Source organism: Balaenoptera ricei, chromosome 20 (genome assembly GCF_028023285.1).
Source record: "Balaenoptera ricei isolate mBalRic1 chromosome 20, mBalRic1.hap2, whole genome shotgun sequence".
Lineage (NCBI taxonomy): Eukaryota > Metazoa > Chordata > Mammalia > Artiodactyla > Balaenopteridae > Balaenoptera > Balaenoptera ricei.
In genome coordinates, this window is record NC_082658.1 from 56,265,613 (window position 1) to 56,284,291 (window position 18,679).

General features: G+C 54.0%; 2 protein-coding genes across 4 annotated transcripts in view; both read right to left on the reverse strand.

Moving 5' to 3' along the window:
* Window positions 1-436: 436 nt before the first annotated feature.
* MFSD6L (major facilitator superfamily domain containing 6 like) lies at window positions 437-2,597 on the reverse strand. The gene has a single exon (XM_059907222.1). The coding sequence runs from the start codon at window positions 2,431-2,433 to the stop codon at window positions 661-663; it is 1,773 nt and encodes a 590-aa protein (XP_059763205.1). The 5' UTR covers window positions 2,434-2,597; the 3' UTR covers window positions 437-660.
* A 2,274-nt stretch (window positions 2,598-4,871) lies between these two features.
* The window catches only part of PIK3R6 (phosphoinositide-3-kinase regulatory subunit 6), a 47,852-nt gene continuing 34,044 nt past the window's right edge, over window positions 4,872-18,679 (reverse strand). For 2 of the 3 annotated variants that reach the window (XM_059907021.1, XM_059907020.1), the window contains 10 exons: window positions 17,921-18,344; window positions 17,536-17,614; window positions 16,756-16,878; window positions 13,991-14,101; window positions 12,644-12,734; window positions 12,278-12,348; window positions 11,696-11,786; window positions 10,388-10,503; window positions 6,092-6,204; window positions 4,872-5,532 (listed from right to left, as the gene is read on the reverse strand). In XM_059907021.1, coding sequence (XP_059763004.1) covers window positions 5,379-5,532; window positions 6,092-6,204; window positions 10,388-10,503; window positions 11,696-11,786; window positions 12,278-12,348; window positions 12,644-12,734; window positions 13,991-14,101; window positions 16,756-16,878; window positions 17,536-17,614; window positions 17,921-18,344 — 1,373 coding nt within the window. In that variant the 3' untranslated portion in view covers window positions 4,872-5,378. The remainder of the gene's footprint in view (window positions 5,533-6,091; window positions 6,205-10,387; window positions 10,504-11,695; window positions 11,787-12,277; window positions 12,349-12,643; window positions 12,735-13,990; window positions 14,102-16,755; window positions 16,879-17,535; window positions 17,615-17,920; window positions 18,345-18,679) is intronic. The other variant, XM_059907019.1, reaches the window with a different exon arrangement.

The window sequence follows — 18,679 nt, forward strand, 5'->3', positions numbered from 1 at the left end:
AAGAATGAAAACCTACTCACTTCCACCCCCTATCCCCCCCCAACACACATTACACTTCCCATCATTTTCTCTTCTTGGAGACTTAAGTACCTGGGTGTGAGTGTGGGCACCTGTATATCAGTGGAGAGAGAGAGAGAGACAGAGAGAAGAGTTTTGGTTCTCATTACCATCCTTACCTGCCCACGGCATGGCTTTTACAGGCTCGGGCTCAAGCCTTAGGATCCACAGGAATGTACATGACTCATCGAAGCCTGCTGCCCCCTCCGCCGACTGAGTCCTGCAGTTCCATCGCCTTCCCAGCCCCGTCAGTTTCACCTGAGCAGTTCAGCCGTGACTGAAATCAACAGCACCACGCAAAGCTCTTGCAAACCGCATACGCCAAAAAAGAGCGACCACAAAGGGAAATTTTTTGTTTTTTAGCAAATGTATTCTTGCTCCATTATTTTAAAAAGACTGAACAGCCAAAAGTTAAATCTCCTTTTACTACAAAAGTAAAGAAAATCATGCGATGAGATGATCCCGTGGGGCTTTGGCACAGACGTGCTTCTCTCTCCCCAGGCTCCCTGCCGTCCTGGCAGGACTCGTGGGGTTTGCCCTCAGCAGGCTACGTGCTGTCCGTCCCTTTGGCTCCTTCCCAGATCACCGCATCCTGACTGTCTCTCAGCCCCTCCAGTCTGAGTGTTCGTCCCTCATGGCCTTCACAAGCCAGTCCCGTTCGGTCCCCTGCTCAGAGTCACTCGTGTCACTGGCCTCCACGGCCAGCAGCTTAGAGTAGTTGATTTTCCGCTCTTGGGGCAGTCTGGGCTGCATGAACAGGAACAAGGCCAGCCAGAGCAACAGGACCACGCAGCAGGCCCGGTAGAGCACAGCTAAGCTGAAGCGCATCACCACGAAGCCCCCCATGAAGCTGCCCAGGCTGGCCCCGCCCCCGTAAAAGTGGCTTCGGTACATGGCACTCAGAGGTCTCTCTGTTCCGGGAGTGGCCAGATGCTCTATGGAGGCCCCGACTGCCCACCACAGAGCCCCGTGGCTGATGGCGCTCAAGATCTGAGCGGGGAGGACGGACCACCAGCTCCAGAGGAAAGAGAAATACAGCAGCTGCCCCGCCAGGCAGCCCAGCCCCAGCCCCACCGTGCCCACCCTGGACAGCTTCCTAAGCAATGGAGTTTTGAGAGGATGAAGTAGAATTTCCCCCAGCCAGCCCAGGGCCACTGAGAAGCCCATGACCAGCTCGCTGCTCTCGTGGTCTTTCATGTGCCAGAACAGGAAGTTCTGCACGGTGCTGGTGGCGGTTCCTATCAAGAAGACAGTGAGGGCGAGGGTGATGAGGCGGGGGTCACCGCCTACGAGAGACAGGGCTTTGACCATTTTGTAGCTGGGCTCCCACCGCCTGCAGACGGGGACGGGAAAGGCAATGCTCACCAGTAAAGCCAGGGTGCTGACCAGTGAGTAGCCGTAGAAGTGCACTACACCCCGGGGGCCATTTGTCATCAGGAAGCAGTCCAGCTGCCCCACCAAGGCTGAGATGCCACACACGCCTGCCGACATGCCCAGCAGCCTCCAGATCCACAGGCTTCTGTAGCGGTCAGTGGCGTCCACAAAATCCAGGTATTCATAAAGGCTGTCATCTGCCACCTGCTCCAGAGGGGATGTCAGCAGCTCCCAGAACACCATGGAGCCCAGGGAGAGGATGAAAGTCCACCGCAACCCTTCCAAGGAGAGGTCGAGGGCCCCCGCCATCCCCTTGGCTGCCGACTGGTTGGCCGGACTTGCCAACGCCATACCCCCAGCAAGCAAAGGGAGGGCAGGGCTGACCACCCTAAAAGCACCTTCCTGGGGAGTATCTTTCACTCTTGAAGTAATAGGATGGAGGAGAACTCGGGATGTGGTCCTGGTTCCTTGGATGGAGCCCACAAAGGAGCTGGGCAGACGGCTGAAAGGTTCTTGGCCACTTTCCCCAGGCCCTCCTCTGAAGCCATCGGCTGGGGCGACCCCAGTACTCCTCTCGGCTGGGAGGCTGGGCGCTGGCTCTGGGGCGGAGGTGACGTTCACAGTGAGTGCGACCCCCGGTGGTGGGACCGTGGCGGTCACACTGTGGCTTCCATTACACGAGCGGTACCCTGGGTCTCTGTCCAAGGGCGGCACCAGGACCATCAACAGGCTGGCTCCCACCGAGCCGAGCAGCGAGCCTATCAGAAGCACCCTCCGCTTCTGGTAGCTTTTGGCCAGGAAGGCACAGAAGGGAGCCCAGAAGGCTGAGATCAGGTGCTTGGTTCCCATTAGGATGCCCACCCAGGGCGCGGCCAAGCCCAGCTGCCGCAGGTAGAGGGTCAGGAACGGGGTCACGCAGGCATCCCGGACCCCGCACACCAGATGGAAGAACCTGGCCACCCCCAGCGCCCTGCTGATGTCCCACTGGGGGTTGGCGCTCATGGCTGTCCGGCTCCGTCAGACCCGGGCGGGCGGAGGGCGCGGCGGGGCGCGGGGCGGGCGCGGCGTCATGTCCCCTGAAGGGAGGCGGGGAGCGAGCCGCACGGCACCTCCAGCCTCCGGCGGCGCCGCGGTCACGGGGTCAACGGCCGCCCCCACCCCACGTCCGGCCACCGGCCCGGAAGTGGCCCCGCCCGGAGGGCACCGCCCCTAAGGGGCGGGGCCGGCGCACCTGCGGGCCGCACCTGCCACGCCCCACGGCCTTCGCCGCCGCACCTGCCAGTTGTGCGCAGGTGCGGGAGGGTCGCGGGCTGAGGCCTGCAGGGTGCGCTCGAGGTCACCCCCAGGGCCCCCGCGTAGCCCACGGTGCTGAGTTAGATCCCTGAACTGCTTCAGGCAAGTAAAACTTGGCTGGGGAGGAGCGAGAGTGGAATTCATGATATGCCCCCCTGCCGCGTGTTCTTTAGGTCTTTACTCATGGGCCCCCTGATCAAGGACGACCCTGTTTCCCTCAGGGACCGTCCCTGTCTACCCTCGCTGACAAACCACCGCCCCCCACCCCACGCCCAGACTCACACTCTCCCCTTCCCTGCTTATTTTCCTCCGTGGTACGCATCGCTGTCAGACACACTACCGGTTTCTGTTTCACGGCTCTATCTTGTTGATTGTCTGTCTCCATTGGAATCAAGGTGCTATTTTTGTCCCCAGGGCCTAGAACTGTTTGACTGGATGTGAGCTGCCTCTGGAAGAGGCACGACCTTAGGTGACACGGTTTTCTTCAGTGGAGACAATCCCCAGAGAGGGACTGAGAGCTGAGGGTGGTCTCGAGGTGGCATCTCCTCCAGGCAGCCTCGTCCAGCACCCACCCTCAAGCCCACCCCCGGCCAACGTTACACATGTACTGGATCGTTTTAATCTACACCTGAGAGTGCCTAGTTGTCCATTTGGGGAATACACACGCCAGAGGTGGTTAGCTAACATTTCATCCAAAAGTCACGCTCCAGAGGCAGTGAATATAAGCACATTAATGATCTCAGATCAATGGAAGTGGATTCATTAATTATCCCAAGAGATACTGGCAAAATTTCATTGGTGAAATTCGTGGTGTCCAAGTCACATAGATTGTTTATAACTTTTGGAGGCATTTCCTCCCTTGGTGAACAGGATTAAGAATCCGGAGATTCCAGCAGTCCAGACCCTTTGGAAGGGAAGACTTTACTTTGAGATGGCCCAGCGTCCAGCCACCCAGTGTCCTTGCGTGAATGTTTCAAGCAAGGTTTGTTCGGAGCACCTAATTTGACTGGGGGTGGGGATGAGGAGGGCTACTTGCCAATGCATATCTGAGTGTGCAGCAGAATTTGGTCTATGACGTACTTTCTTTGTAAGCTGGTGGAGAGATTGTTGGGGGAGAAGGCCCAGAGCCCTCACCTAACTCTAACAGCTGGTAAACCCTGCAGCTGTTTGTTTCAAGAACCTAGTACTTGTTGCCCAAATTGATATGAATCAATTTACATAACCCCAATGACAGAAAAAGAAAATCTAGCCATGTTCAGATAAACTCACTCGAATTCAGTGATATCAGTCATTTCCCGTTTAAAACCACCTCAGTTACATTCAGGGCTGTCCCTAGTCCCTCTCCTCCCTGGGCTCCGCGGGGGCAGCTTCGGTGGAGGACCGCACATCCATCAAATTCTCGGTCTTCACCTGTCCAGGGTGGATCGCCACTGAGGGGCAGGGATTTCACCACGTAGTGTCCATCAAGGTGCCTGCGGTCCACATCCAGGCTTCAGGTCCTGTGGTCCCTGTAGCCACTCATGGCTGCACCTCTTACCTTGGGCTTGTTTGCTTTCAACTACCTGGGGAAAACCGTACCTCCTTCCTGTGCCCACAGAGGTGCTGGGACTCTCTTTAAGCTTGCTCTTGGGCCCATCTGCCTAGGCCCCCAGGCAGCCCCTCTTACACCATGCCCCTAGGCTCTGAGAATGTGCTCTGAGACCTGCCCCCACTCCCAGGGCAATAAGGCCAAAAGGGAAGTGCCTACCTCTCCACTCTTGGGTCCCAAAATTGGAAGGGACTCTTCCATCCCACTGCCACCATCCCCTGGGATTGCCCAGGTGATAGGTATGGACTTAACATCTGGATAACATCTGGACTTAACATCTGAACTCAAAAGCCAAGAACTTGGATGTCTTTAACCTCTGGCTCCTCTGAAATGACCCTGCATTCCCCCCTCCGTTCTGGGGACATCTCTGGTCAGGAGGCCCTCAGTGAACGCGAACGAGGAGGGGGCCGGGCAGGTGGACGGAACACACCAGTGAATGTTTCACCAAGCTCTTACCTGGGCCTAAGCAGAGTCATTACGTTAGACTACGCAGTGCCTCTGCTCTCTACTAAAACACAAGTATTGCTCGATATAGATGAGAGCAGAAAGACTGTAGTGTGCATTTATTGAATCTGACATTTCCTCTCAACCGGGAGAGACGCCTGCCTGGGAGTGGGCGAGGTGGGCAGTGGCCCGCTAGAGGGAAGGGAACAGACTGGGCGGGAGGGGCTGCCACTGCCCACGTCCTGTTTGCCCCAGGCCACGGGGCCCCAGGCCATGGGACAGCAGCTCTCACCTTGGTTTTAAGGGCTGGGTGGGGAGCTTGAGTGGGAGAGGCAGGGATTGGAAATCAACGAAGGAGTGGACACAGGCGCAAGGAGCTGGGCTTTGGATGCACGGCTTGGCCAGGGCCTCCTCGACCCTTCGTGTGGGCCCTGCTCCGTTGCACCCGCCACGGCCAGCTCCCTGTGCTCCTGGGACTTGCTGGCTTTTAGGTGTGGCTGGAAGCCGCCCCAGGGAGCCTTGTTCTAGACGTTGGTGTGAGTGTTTGGGGCGGGTGGGGTAGTGTATCCTTCCTCTCGGGCCCGCCGCTCTCAGACTCAGCGATTCTGCAGCCCCTTTGGGCTCACTGGACGATGCCAGAGAACGTGTTGATGGGCATTAGAAGGGGCTTGGCCTTGGCTTTGGTTCTTTCCATCTCCTCCTGGTGTGAGCTGAGCCCCAGCACCTTGGATTTCTGGGCCTCAGAACACGGCTCTGGGCAGGGAGCAACCTCGAACCTGTGGGCAGAGAGAGGCCAGCTCAGGAGACCCATCTCAGGGGTCAGATCTGCCTGGGCATTTTAAACGTAGCCCCTTTATTGTCGGGTCTAGACAAGGGGGCTCCGCAGAGGGAAGAGGAAGAGTCAGAACGAGAAAGAGCACCCTGAGCCTGGGGCGAACGCGCGGAGAGGAGGAGACGCCTGAATGGGTCACCCTGTGTGCCTGCCTGACCCAAATACACCTCCCCGGGGGACACCAGTAAGTGTCGTGTTAACTGGGTCGTAGCTGCCACAGAAGGGCAGCCTGTGTTGGGGGGCCAGTGCCAGCACGGGGGGTTGGATCAGGAGGCCTGCAGGCTGAGCATTTGTAGAAGAATCTCGGGAAAACTTAATCTCAGCTACTGCCCAGGGTCAGCCGTCATTTGCTCTTCTTCCTGGATTTAAGTCATCACCTGAGTCCACACCCATCAGGGATACCTGCCTGGCCCACCATCCACCCCGACAAGGCGTTCAGGCAAGAGCAGGGGCGGGGCCGGCAGCCGGGAAGCTTTGCCCAGGGGCACGGAGCCCAGCCTCACCTGGCCACGTCCCTGTACATGCGGCAACTGTCCTTGTCCAGCAACAGTGTCAGCAGCCTCTGGTCCTGGCTTTGGATCTGGATGTTAGCTGTCCGGAAGGTGTTTGTCACCGTCTGCAACAGAGACAGCTTGGGGGGCATCACCTTGGTAACAGATGGCCCAGCCAACACCTCCTAGCCTGGAGTCGTGTGTGTTTCAGTTCAGTACACAAGGGTCCCGCCTCTCTTCTTGCAAGTGACCCTGAGTAGTGACGAGCCTGCGTAAGATGCTTCTAGGCTGCCCTGGTCCTTGGCTCTCCCATCATTTCCGCAGTTCTTTTTCCCACCTGTTGTCCTTAATTTCAAACACAACCTGGGATGTTACAGCTAGAGCTTGCCAGGTGCTGAAGTGACCTGAGCACCTTCTATTTGACAGGCATGTTATGTATGGAATTTGGGGATACTTCAGGGTTTTTATAAGTCCTGACCCCTGTACTCAGTGTTGGATTGCGTACAAAATTATTTCCCTGGGGCAGAGACAGAGGGTCTGGAAAACAGCCACCTATCCCCATGACTCAGACTAAGCCTGTACCAGTTTGTACCATGGGGCTAGTTACATCCTCTGCACGGGGAGCCCGGGTCAAGATGTTCCCACCTTTCACACCCACAGCCCTGCGCAGCTTCTCCAGAAAGTACCAGGAGCAGAGGAAAGCAGCCCCGAGGCAGACCTCCAACCCGTGACCTGAGGGGGCTGCTCCCGAGAGCCCCCTCCCCCGGACAGAGAATGTAGAGCATCCTGGGCTCCAGGTGGGGCACTGAGGGCCTTTCCGGTCACTGGCCCATAGCACATGCGGACAGCAGCTTTGCATGATTCACCACCACAGAGCACTGGAGTTTCTAGAGCCTTAAACTCCATCTCATTCAAGTATTCTCAACCCTGGAGTCACCTTTCCAAAACATAAAATTAGAAATTCTGATCTAAGTGGTCTGGAGTCCAGCCCCGGCCTGGGCATTTTTCATAAGCTCCCTATTGTAGGCAGGGCTGATCCACTTTCCTGCTGTCAAACAGCAGAGGGACAAACAGAGCCTCAACCTGGGGGGTCAAGCATGTCCAGGCATTTCTGCTGGACTTTTGTGGGGTGGAAGGTGGGCTTGGCTGCCAGGAGTCTATGGGCAGAGTGTGTAAGAATCTCCCGGGAGACTCTACACCCAGACCACCGGGCTTCTCATCCTGGCTCTGCCACTTATTAGCCGTGTGACCTCGGACATGATTCTTAATCACTCTGTGCTTTTGTTTCTCACCTACTGAGAAAAAAATACGGTAATACTAGCAACTACCTTGTAGGTTGCAAGACAGTGCAGAGGTAAAAGGGAACTCGCCAGGGTGGTAAGTTTAGATTTTCAAAAAGCTCACAACCAGGTTATTTAAAGAGGTCATTAAAAATAGAAACCGTGGTAAGGAACTGACTTTGAAAGAGGAAATACATAAAGGTAAATGGGTCCACCCTGGAACCTGAAGCTCAAATACACAGCTGTCCTGTTGCAAGATCTCAGCTCAATACAAAGCTCTCAGCCCGTCAGAGCGCTCCTCCAGTGCATAGGCTGCCCCAGGAACAATGAACTCTGGTTAGAGGTGAGATCCTGCATAGGTGGAGGCTGGGTCAGATGATCAGGGAACGTCTAGCCAGCTTCTGCTGTGGGCCATTCCCACAGTGAGTGCTGGAAAGACGGAGATAGGGCCTGAGCCACGAGATCACGTCATTGACAGTTTTGCAAATGCTTCAGTGGCTGTGTCCCCAGGGCTCTGGGGGAGCACAGAGGTGGGGTCCCTAGCTCTCCGGGGAGTGGGAAATGGGGAGTGGGGTGGAGGAGGTGGAGGGAAGGGCCTCCTGGGGGAGATAACACCTGAGTTTCATCTTGAAAGAGAAATAGGGGTTATGAAAGGAAGATGGGGAAGAGAAAGGGAGGAAGGGGGTTTCAGGCCAAGCAAAGCGCATGAACAAAGGCACAGAGGAAGGTCTGCCAGTACACTTCCAACTGTAACCGAGCAGGACACTATGGGACCTTCCCTGGACAGACCCCCTCCCCCACATCCTCTGCTGTAGCTCCTCTCTGAAGTACCTAGATAACAGTATCTGATGCACATTTCCTGAGTTGTTTTACAGAAAACCACCACCAAATGGAAGAAATTAACTACTTGATGATCATTAGAAGGTAGCCCCCAGACCTACTGGCGCCTAAGGATTGATAATGTTAACCCCTGTGACACCACCCTGTTACCTCGCCATCAGCCAATCAGAGAACTGTGCACCAGCTGATCACATACACTGGGACACCCTTCCCTCACCTGGCCTTTAAAAGTGCTTTGCTGAAACCCATCGGGGACTTTGGTGGTTTTGAGCACCAGCTGCCCTGGACTCCTTGCTTGGCACTCTACAATAAACACTGCACTTTCCTTTGCCGCGACCCGGTGTCAGTGTATTGCCTTTGCTGAGTGCAGGCGAGAGGACCCAGGTTTGGTTCAGTATCACAGATACCCCCGTGTAAAGTGCATGCAGGGGTGACCAGAGTTGCAGATGGAGAGAAAGAGGAACCAAGCTATGCAACACTGAAGTTTCTCTGCCCTTCTGCCCTGGAGAGTAGGAAATGGTCGAGGGATTTTAAGCACAGAGTCATGTGTCCGAGTTCTATTTTAGAAAGATCACGCAGGCAGAGGTATGGAGGGTGGCTTGGAGAAGCGCTGGAATGACATTGGGGAGACCGGCTGGGAGGCTGTAGAGTTTGTCCAGGAGAAGGGGGTGGATGAAGGTCTGGCCCAAGGGTGACCAATTCGTCCCAGGAAACCCCTTAGTCCCTGGCAAATTGGGACAGATGGTCAACCTCACTGGACCACAAGAAAGAGGATAGAGAAGAAGGGAGAGGTGTGAGAGTGTTTGAGAGAGAAAACCAGTGGACACGGGAGGTGAGAAAGAGGAGGCATCTGAGCTGATTCCAAGGTTTCTGGGACAGGTGACTGGTTAATGATGGTCCCGCTGAATGAGAGACAGGACACAGGGGAGGAGGGGATGAAATAAAAACAGCCGCTAATACATATATAGCTCTGACTTGGCCAAGCACTCTTCTAGAAGCTTGACACGTCACCATCATTTAATCCTCACAACAACTGGATAGGTAGGTACCATTATTGTCCCCGTTTTCCAGATAATGAGACTGAGGCACAGAGAGCTGGAGTGACTTGCCTAAAGTCACGTAGCTGGTAAATGACAGAGCCCAGATCTGAGCCCAGGCAGTCTGGCTCTAGAGAGCTCTTAACTACTAGAAAGCACTGGCTCTGGTTTTGAATATCTTGAGTTTGGGGTGTCGTGGGACACCCAGTCATGCTAACTTAGTTGAATGCAGGAGTCAGACACTCAGGGATGAATGTCAGAGCAGGAGATAAAGGTTTGGGCACCCTCAACAACTTGGACTAAAGCCATGGACGTGGTTTTGAGAGTCCAGGGAATAAGAAAAGAAGTGGGCCATGGACTGAGGTGGAGAACAGTAGCTATTTAAGGAATTGGCTTAGGAAAAAGAGTCCAGAGGAAAGGGTTGAGTGATGCCAAGGATCGGGATGAGGTGGAAGGTCATGAGGGTGCGGCGGCCCTGACCTGCATGGATGCAGGATATCGCGGAAGCACTCAGACACCTGGGCATCAGACCGAGTAGGCGGCTTGACCTAAAGATAGTGTCTGCCTGGCAGGCGATGTGGGGAAGTCAAGGCTGTCTTGAGAACGTGGTTCAGGTATGATCATGGGCTCCAAGCCCAGCCGAGTAGGGCAGTGAAGTCCAGAGAGGCCATCAGATAGGGAGAAAATGGGCGGGTCCTATGTCTGTATCAATAAGGGACTCTCTCTGAGTATCAGTAAGGGTTAAGGCAAAGGGCAAAGGGCAAAGGGTGGCGGTAGGGTGATAAGGTTGAAAGAGCTGGTTTGATATGGTCAAAGGCTGGGCCATTGCTGTTTGGGAGTCTGGCTGCTGTGTGCAGGGGACGCCAGAACTCGGATGCATTTTGTACTATCTGGGTACGTCTTAGGTCCTCAGATGGTCCAGGTGGAGGCGGAGGGCGGGGCCTTAACTCTTCCAGCGCCTTACTTATGCCAGTTGGTGCTCAGTATTTCAAACAGACTGACTGGAAAGCGGATTGTTTCCAACAGGAAGACCCACTTCAACAGCAAAGGCTCAGAAGAGTCCATTCCCCCTTCGCTGAAACCCTCCCCCTGGGCTCCCCGCCACCTACCCTGCTTGAAGCTCCCCAGTTCTCACTCTACCCAGTACTTACAGAGAAGGACCTTCCTGCCAAGTTGGAGGTCTTGACAACCTCTGTCACGCTAATATTCAGGCATGTGTGGTCTATATCGGGAGCAGCAGTTGGGGGGCAGTGGGTGGGCCCTGAAACTGGAAAGAATGAGATGGTGGGTGAGGGGCTGTGAATGGGCCTCTAGGGAAGTAGGGGAGCTTGAGATTCCACCTCCTAAGAAGGACATGAACCCACCTTGACTACCGCCCCGCCCCCTTTTAACCCCTCCCCACACCCTGCTCAGCCCCTACTTCCTGACTCCACCTTGGTCCTCGCCAAGCCTCAGTTCCCTCCAGATCATCCGTCTCCCTCCCCTGGAGAATCCACATTTCTATATCCTGAGGCATAGCAGCCATCACCAATCTAAATCCTTTCTTTCACCTCCTCCTGTACCCGTCTCCAATGGGAAGAAGTTCTTCTGAAGCTACTGGGCATGCTCAGAATGGCAGGAACACGTAGCCCAGGATGGTGTGTAAGACAGATGGAGGGCATCTGTCCCAACACGTTGGGAGCATTTCCTTGACTTTCCTCACAGTGTATAATGTGTCAAAAATCATTACTGTGTGACTGCTGCCCGGCTTGACCCCTCCCTGCCGACGAAGGAGGGTTCTTAGAGATCCAAGAACAGTTCGGAGAGGACTGTGTGATGGAAAATTTGGAGGAGATTCAGGAGTTAGAGCGGGGGTGGGTGGGGTGGGAGTTTTGTAAAGGAAACAGAAGAAATCAAAGTTTAACAATAAGGGCTGACGCTACAGTTTACTACATGCACATATGTTAGTATCTTGTCTCTATTTTAGAAATGAACAAACAGGTAGAGGGGTCACAAGTAACCCGAGGTCACACAGATGGAAACGTGGCAAAGCTGGGCTTCGAAGCCTGCCCATCTGGTTCTAGAATCTGTGCTCCTGACCCACTGCTCTGTGACCGCCTCTTAGAGCTGTTGCCAAAGTCACACGTCTCCTTCATGTACACGAGGCCAGGTACACCCCTCCGCGTGGTCCCTCCACCTTCCAGCTCAGGCTCATCCGGCGGCAGCAGAAGCATCACCCAGTGCTGCTCGATGGTGACCAACCTGAAGGCCAGGCGGGTCCTCACCTGGGCAGCCTGGCGCCCAGCTCCGGGCCCAGCACGGGTAGGAGTTCGACCACGTCCCGTGATCCCAGGGACAGGGAGGGAGGCCTCCTTCCCCTGGCTCACCCCGTCTCCTCTCTCTCCGCCCTCTCTCCTCGCCGCCCCAGCTTTCCCGTGCGTGCCCTTCCCTCCCTCTGCTCTGCGTGCCCAGCTCCCCACCTTCAGTGTCACTGGCTGGAAGGGCCTTCAGGACCAGCCCAGCGGCCCGCAGGGAGACGGTGACCTCTCGGGTGCGGTGGCTGAGCAGGGCCTGGGGAGGGGGATGCAGGGACAGAAGGGGGTCCTCAGGACAAGGTTCACAACGCCACATCACCAGCCCCGCTTCTGTCCCCTCCCCCCATCCCCCGCTTCCCGCCCCTGCCCTGAGTCTTGGCCGTGTCACTAATGTCCAGTGAGGAGCCAGACGACGCAGGCTCAGAACACTCAGCCCAGGGAGCCCTTCAGCCTTCCAGACCAAGGACTACGCCCCCATACATCGGGTCAGCTAGCGAGGAGGGTATTTTTGAGCAAGGGGACAGCGCCTTGTTCCTTAGGTCAGATCGCCTCCTTGGCTGTGTGGAAGGCCAACTGTAACCCGCCCACCCCTGCAAAACTCCCTGGAGGCTGGGAAACTCCGGGGGCAGCCACGAGAAAAGGGCAGAAGTTTCCTCTGGCTCTATCTGCTCCCCCTGACGCCCCTGACATCTGCTTCCCTCCAGCTGTGCCTCCGGGCCACCTGCTGACCACGCCACACACACTGACCTTCTGGTAGCAGATGGAGAGCTCAGCGCCTGGGCCCTCGGCCACGCCCCTCCTCCTGGGTGAAAGACTATCTGCAGGGAGCGAGAAGAGGCTGAACGAAGGCAGGAGGTCCCCGTCCCTCCCGCCCTGGTTCCCCACCTCACTGAGGTGGAGCTGAAGCTGCATCTGTCCCGGGATGGAAAGGCAGCTCCTCGGGGGGGCCAGGCTGCCCTTCAGTCTGGGAGGGGGCAAAGCACCCCGGTGTTCAGCACAGGTGGGACGGGGCTTGGGGGGAACCATTAGGGGAGAGGTGGGAGGACTTTCTGGAAGCGGGGCTTGAGGAGCTGAGTCAGGGTAAGCTTTGGGAAAGGGGAGACAGATGCTCACCTCTGGGGAACTTGGAGTCTTGGATCTTGACTTTGAGCTCGGTGAGGAAGATGTCCTCTGCAGGGTCTTGGCTCAGGTCACTGAAGAAGATCTGGAGGGAGGCGGGGAGGAGGGAGGTTGGAGGAGGCCGCCCCCAGCAGAGGCAGCTCCCCCCTAACCCCCGCAGCCCGGGATGCGGGGTTTTAATCCAAGTGCCCTCAAATCTTCCCTGTGCCGACTTCCTTGCCCTTATCTTCCCCTATCTTTTAATTTATTTTTCTACTCATTTGAATTCTCACAGAAACCCTGTGGTGAAGATTACTATTCCTATTTTAAATGGTTGCCCCACCTCCTACATTGCACGTGCCTTCCAGAAAGGAGAAAGGCTTGTGCCAATTGAGACGGCCCCACCTTTTCTTTCTTTCTTTTTTTTTTTTTAATATTTCTTTCTGTCTTTATTTAGGCTGCGCTGGGTCTTAGTTGTGGCACGCGGGATCTTTAGTTGCGGCCTGCGACTCTTAGTTGCGGCCTGCGAACTCTTAGTTGCAGCATGTGTGTGGGATCTAGTCCCCTGATCAGGGATCGAACCTGGGCCCCCTGCATTGGGAGCGCGGAGTCTTAACCACTGGACCACCAGGGAAGTCCCTATTCCCATTTTAAAGATGGGGAAAATGAATGTTAGAGAGGTAGAGGTACCCGCGATCACACAGTGAGCAGGTGGAGGGACCAGGAGGCAAAGCCATGAACTTCTTACCACCTCACATTGGCTCTAACTTTACACCCACTGCACCCAGCCAGTCCCACACTGACCCACTCTTTGGTTTACACACACACACACACACACACACACACACACTCACACACACACACACTTTATGGTGTTAATAGCAGGAGATTCAAAGATAAACAAAGGACAGTCTCTTATCTCAGGGGACTCAGAGTCTTGGTGGGGAGGGACAGGCATCTGCAGGTACATGACAAAGTGGCAGTGAGGTGTCAGAGGGGTGCCCAGGGCATCACAGGGGCACCCAGGGAAGCACCCAATCGGGCTGAGAGGAGCAGAGGTGAGGGCAGTTTTGCTGTAGGGTGTGAGGGTTGGCAAGGATGAAGGGGAGGATGTGAGGTAAGGGAGAGAACCTTCCACATGAAGAAGACCTGCTTCTGCTTGAACTTGAGGCCTTAGGAGTTAATAATTATCTGACTCATCCAGAGAGTAAGAAGAGAAAGTTAACAACCAAGAATGTCTGGATGAGTTTATGACTTGCATCCTGGCCCCCTGTTTCCCTGGAGCCAGGGTATTTAGGTTGTGGGGTCCTGGGGTCCAGCAGGCTGCCATGGTCTCCTTGGAGCCCCAGGTGGGAAGCTTACCTTGACTGCGTAGATCTGGAAATAGATGGGTTGGGTGCCCATGCGAACATAGTACGTGATGGCATCCAGGATGAAGGGGTCTACGGTCTGGGATGTGTCCAGGGAGAGAGGCTGTGAGTGAGGGAGAGGTACTGTCTTCAGCCAGCTTCCTTCTTCCTACTGTCGGAGCTGCCACTTTCTTCCTTTTTTTTTTTTTTTTTTTTTGGCCATGCTGCATGGCTTGCAGGATCTTAGTTCCCCGACCAGGGATTGAACCTGAGCTCCGGCACTGAAAGTGCCGAGTCCTAACCACTGGACTACCAGGGAATTCCCACCACTTTCTTAACAGAGAAACTCCAAAGCCCCCATGTGCCCTCTGTGATACACTAACCCAGCTGGTCCTTCAACAGTCCAAGCCTTTCTCACCACCCAATTTCTGCTCCTAATCAAAAGATGCCTGTCTAAATCCCCATCTCAGGGACTCTGATTCATTTCAATCACACACAGACATATTGGGCAGCTCTGTGTATAAGGCGCTGTGCTGGGTGCTTGGGGTAGACAAGATGCTTGAGAATGTAAGTAATGATGAGAGGGACTGGAGTGGGTTCTAGTTTGCATTAGCTACTCACTAGCCAGGTAACCTTGGGCATGAGAGCTGGAACCAGATGATCTGATGTCTCTTTGAGTTCTTGTGGCATCTGAATATATTAACACATGAGCTAATGTTTACATGCTATTGGGAAATGACTAGCGCCATGTCCTACAGGCCTTCCCCAACCCCATATGATTATAAAGCATAATGGGTTTTTCAGGTAAACAGAACGTCTATATAATGTCTGATAGTATCAGAGTTGGAAAGAAGCTCAGAGTATTTCACCCATATCCAATCTTATAATATCTCTTCTAACTTTCACATCGGGTCTATTGAAATCTTGTTCCTTTCAAAAAGCTCACACTGAGGAACTATGAACTTATTCTAATAGTGCTGCCATTGTTCACACTATTTCTTCATGTGGAACTGCTTTTGGAGTAAGTGTAAGGGCCACATAAATTGTTAATTATAAGGGGAAAGAGAGCAGGGGAAAATAAAAATCCTACATGTGTCTTGGCAGGGAAAAAAGCTACCAACAAAAGAGTATAAATGAGACCCTGCATCAGATGTTTCTCCTGTATCTTCCAGGTTTCGAGGAAAAGGTATTTTAATACCCAGCTAAACAGTCTTTCATATATAGGCAAAGACATTTTCAGATAAGTAATAATTCAGAAAAGATGCCTACCTCCAATATCTTTATTAGAATATAAGAAGATGCCCTAATCAATCAGGCAATGAAGCAAAATGTGGCCAGTTAGAAAGTAATTATGTAAAAATCAATAACTTCCTTTTATACTAGCAGTAACTACTACCCAAATATAATGGGAGAAAAATCCACAACTATAAGAAAAAACTATCAAACATAAGGAATAAATTTAGCAGGAAATGGGTAAAATCTATATGATGAAAACTGTACAACTCTCCTGAGGGAGATACAAGAAGACTTTAATAAGTGAAGAGTTATACCTCACCCCCAGAGAGTGTAACATAATGTGCTGAAGATGTTAATTCTCCAAATTTCAATCGAGATCCCAAGGGAATTAAAAATAAAACTTGACAAAGGGATTCTAAAATTTATCTGGAAAGATAAAGAAACAAGACTTTCTAAGTCTGGAAAGTTTTGAACGAGTAATGGGGTAGATGTACCGTGCCAGATATTAACATTAAAAAGTGCTAATTTATACAAAAATGAATAGATGAATCAGAAAGAATAGGTATCCAGAAATCAACTCAAGCATGTGTGACAATTTAGTAAATGATAAAAGTGGCATTTCAAATCCATGGGGCAAGATGGTTTACGCAATAAATAGCTTTAGGACAACTGGCTAAACACTTGGAAAAAATAAAATTACATACTAAAATTAACGGCAGAGAGGTTATTTAAATGTAAAAATTGAGACCATAAGATTGTTAGAGAAATTATCAGTAAATATTTACTTAATCTTGGAGTGGAGAAGGCCTTTCAAAGCATGGCTCCAAAGGCAAAAACCATAAAGGGTAAAAATATTGAAATTCTGTAAGTCAAAGAAAACACTCTGACAAAATTGATAGGTGAGTAAAAAAGTGGGGGGAAATGTCTGCAGCACATATGACAGCAGAAAGGGAAGGCCTTTCAAATCAGTAAAAGATGAGCTCTCCTTGCCCCCCACTGCTGCCTGGGGTAGGGGATTGGCACTATGGCTTGTGGTCAAGAGAACATGCTCTGGAATCAAGCTGTCTGATTCCAAGCGGGAATCCTTCTGTTACTTTGGGCAAGTGACCTAATCTCTTTGTGCCTCAGCTGCTTGGTCTGTAAAATGGGGATGCAGTGGCAATAGCGCCTGTAGACAGACAAGAGTACCTGGTTGGTAGGGCTGCTGCATATAAGTGCTTAGAACAGTGCCTGGCATGTGGCAGTGCTCAGGAAGCATGAACTGTTGCAGTTGGAGAGAAAATAGCACAAGAAACTCACAAGAGAAGGCATATAATCGGCCTACACACTTAAGAATGTTTTACTTTATCTTCTCCATAGCGTTCCCGTAGGTGCCTGGTATGCGCTCCAAGTGAATTCCAGCCACTAGCTGGTTAGGGCTCCTCTTCTGTAGCCCTTCCTGCCTCACCCCTCATGGGGCTCCCTGGGCTGACTCCTGAGGTCAAGGGCCAAGAAAACACCCCCTACCCCCTCCCTCCTGCCCTCCTACCCTCGCTGCCCTACCATCTCTGCCAGCTTGCGGATGGCGGGGCACAGGGTGTTGACGACACTCTCGTACCACGGGTCTGCGCGGCCCAGGAACGCAGCCAACTCTCCGAGCTCTGAACGCCTGGATGCTGTGGGCTTCTGGGGACAAAGGGACAAGGGGACAGGGCAGACCTGTCAGGCCCTCTCTGGCACTCTCTTCCTACCCGGAGGGTCCCCAGGTACCAGTCCCAGGCAAACTAGCTTTGGGAATGTGGCCAAATCACTCAACCTCTTGGGGCGTCGATTTCTGCACCATGTGAAGACTTGTTTTACACCTGAGATGAAGCTGGAATCCCCTTCCCTGAGGACGCCTGCCAGGGACACTGAAAAATGATCATCAGCCTTAAAAGGGGAGAGACAAGTATTGCCTTGAATTTAATGCTCTCCAATCAGAAGCAGAGTGGGCAACAGAAATGAAAAATTGCCAGTGCGGCTTCATTCCTGGCCCCCCAGGAAGGGTGGTGTGTATGTGGGTGAGTGTGTGTGTGTGTGTGTGTGTGTGTGTGTGTGTGTGTGTGAGCCCCGTTTGAGAAGCTTGCCATTAATTCCATTAGAAAAGCAAAACGATGCTCCCAGTGAGAGAGCATCTCTCTCTGGCCACATGCAGCCCCCAGGGCCCACATCTGTGGCTTCTGGGACAGAAGGCCTCCAGGTCTCTCCCAGCACCACATCCTAAGGAAGAATGACCCCAGTTCCTGCTCCTGACACCTTCCATCTCTTCCCCCATGTCCCCCGCCCCCCCCCCCATCCAGCCACCTCAGGTGCCAGCACAGGGATGTAGTAGAGCTGCAGGCTGAGTCTGGGGGTGAGGCAGAACTTCTGGGTCTCTCGTTTCCTGGCAAGGGGGAGCAGAGCACAGGCATGAGGGCAGGTGTTTTGGCTTCAGACAGACTTGGTTCCACATCCTGGCTCTGTTATTTATTATCTCTTGACTCTGGGCAATTGACCTACTCTCTCTGAACCTCTGTTTTCTCATCTGTAGAATGGGTGCAGTAAAGCAGGAAGCTGGGTGCGAGGGCAGGGGGAGCACTGTGCACCATCCTCTGCCCTCCCACCCTGGCCTCGGTCTCCTGAGCCCCCCCCCACCCTTCCATCCTTCACCAGCACAGGCTGGGCCCACCTGTGCCCCTCGGGGCCCTACCTGAGGCTGTGGTAGGCCCGGGCCAGGCGCCCCAGCATCCGGTCGTCCCCCAGCACCAGTACGCGTGCCGTGTGCAGCCGGGAGACCCCAGGCAGCAGCTCCCCGTCCCCGCTGGGCCTGCCAATCCTCCGGTGCAGCCCCGGGGGCCCATCCCAGCTGCCGGGCATCAGGATGTCCGGGGGCCACACCCGCTTCTTGATGCCCCCTTTGCGCCGCAGCACGGCTCGCTCCACCTCGGGGCTGCCGGGTGTGGGCGGCTCGTCGGCCCCCCAAGGAAGGTCCCGCTCGATGCCGCTGTCGGTGGACAGCACGGACGCCCGGGCCAACTCCTGGTCTGGCAGGAATCCCTGCAGATCCAAGGCTTCCAAGTCTGCACTGAGGCGGAGCTGGGATCGCAGGCGCAGGAAGAGCACCAGTTCCTCCCCTGGGATGCGGAGACAAAGGGGACCGTCAGGGCGGAGAGGGGACGCGAGGCTGGCAGGGCCCCACCCTGGCAAGGCCGGTGGTTCCGTGTTTCCCACACACCGTTAGCTGAACAGAAGCCCCATGAGATGCTCCGTGAAGGAACAGAGGTTCTGTGGCCAACAGAGACTGAGAACCCCACACACTCCTGCCACAAGTAAACATCTTAAAGGCTCTGAGAAGTCCTGTAGCAAAGAAATCAGCTTAAAGCAGTGCCTCCTGACTCTGGAGCCCTGTTCTCCACATTTGCTCCTTAGCAACCTCCATTCTCCAGCTCCCCCCCAGTTTCCCCCGGGA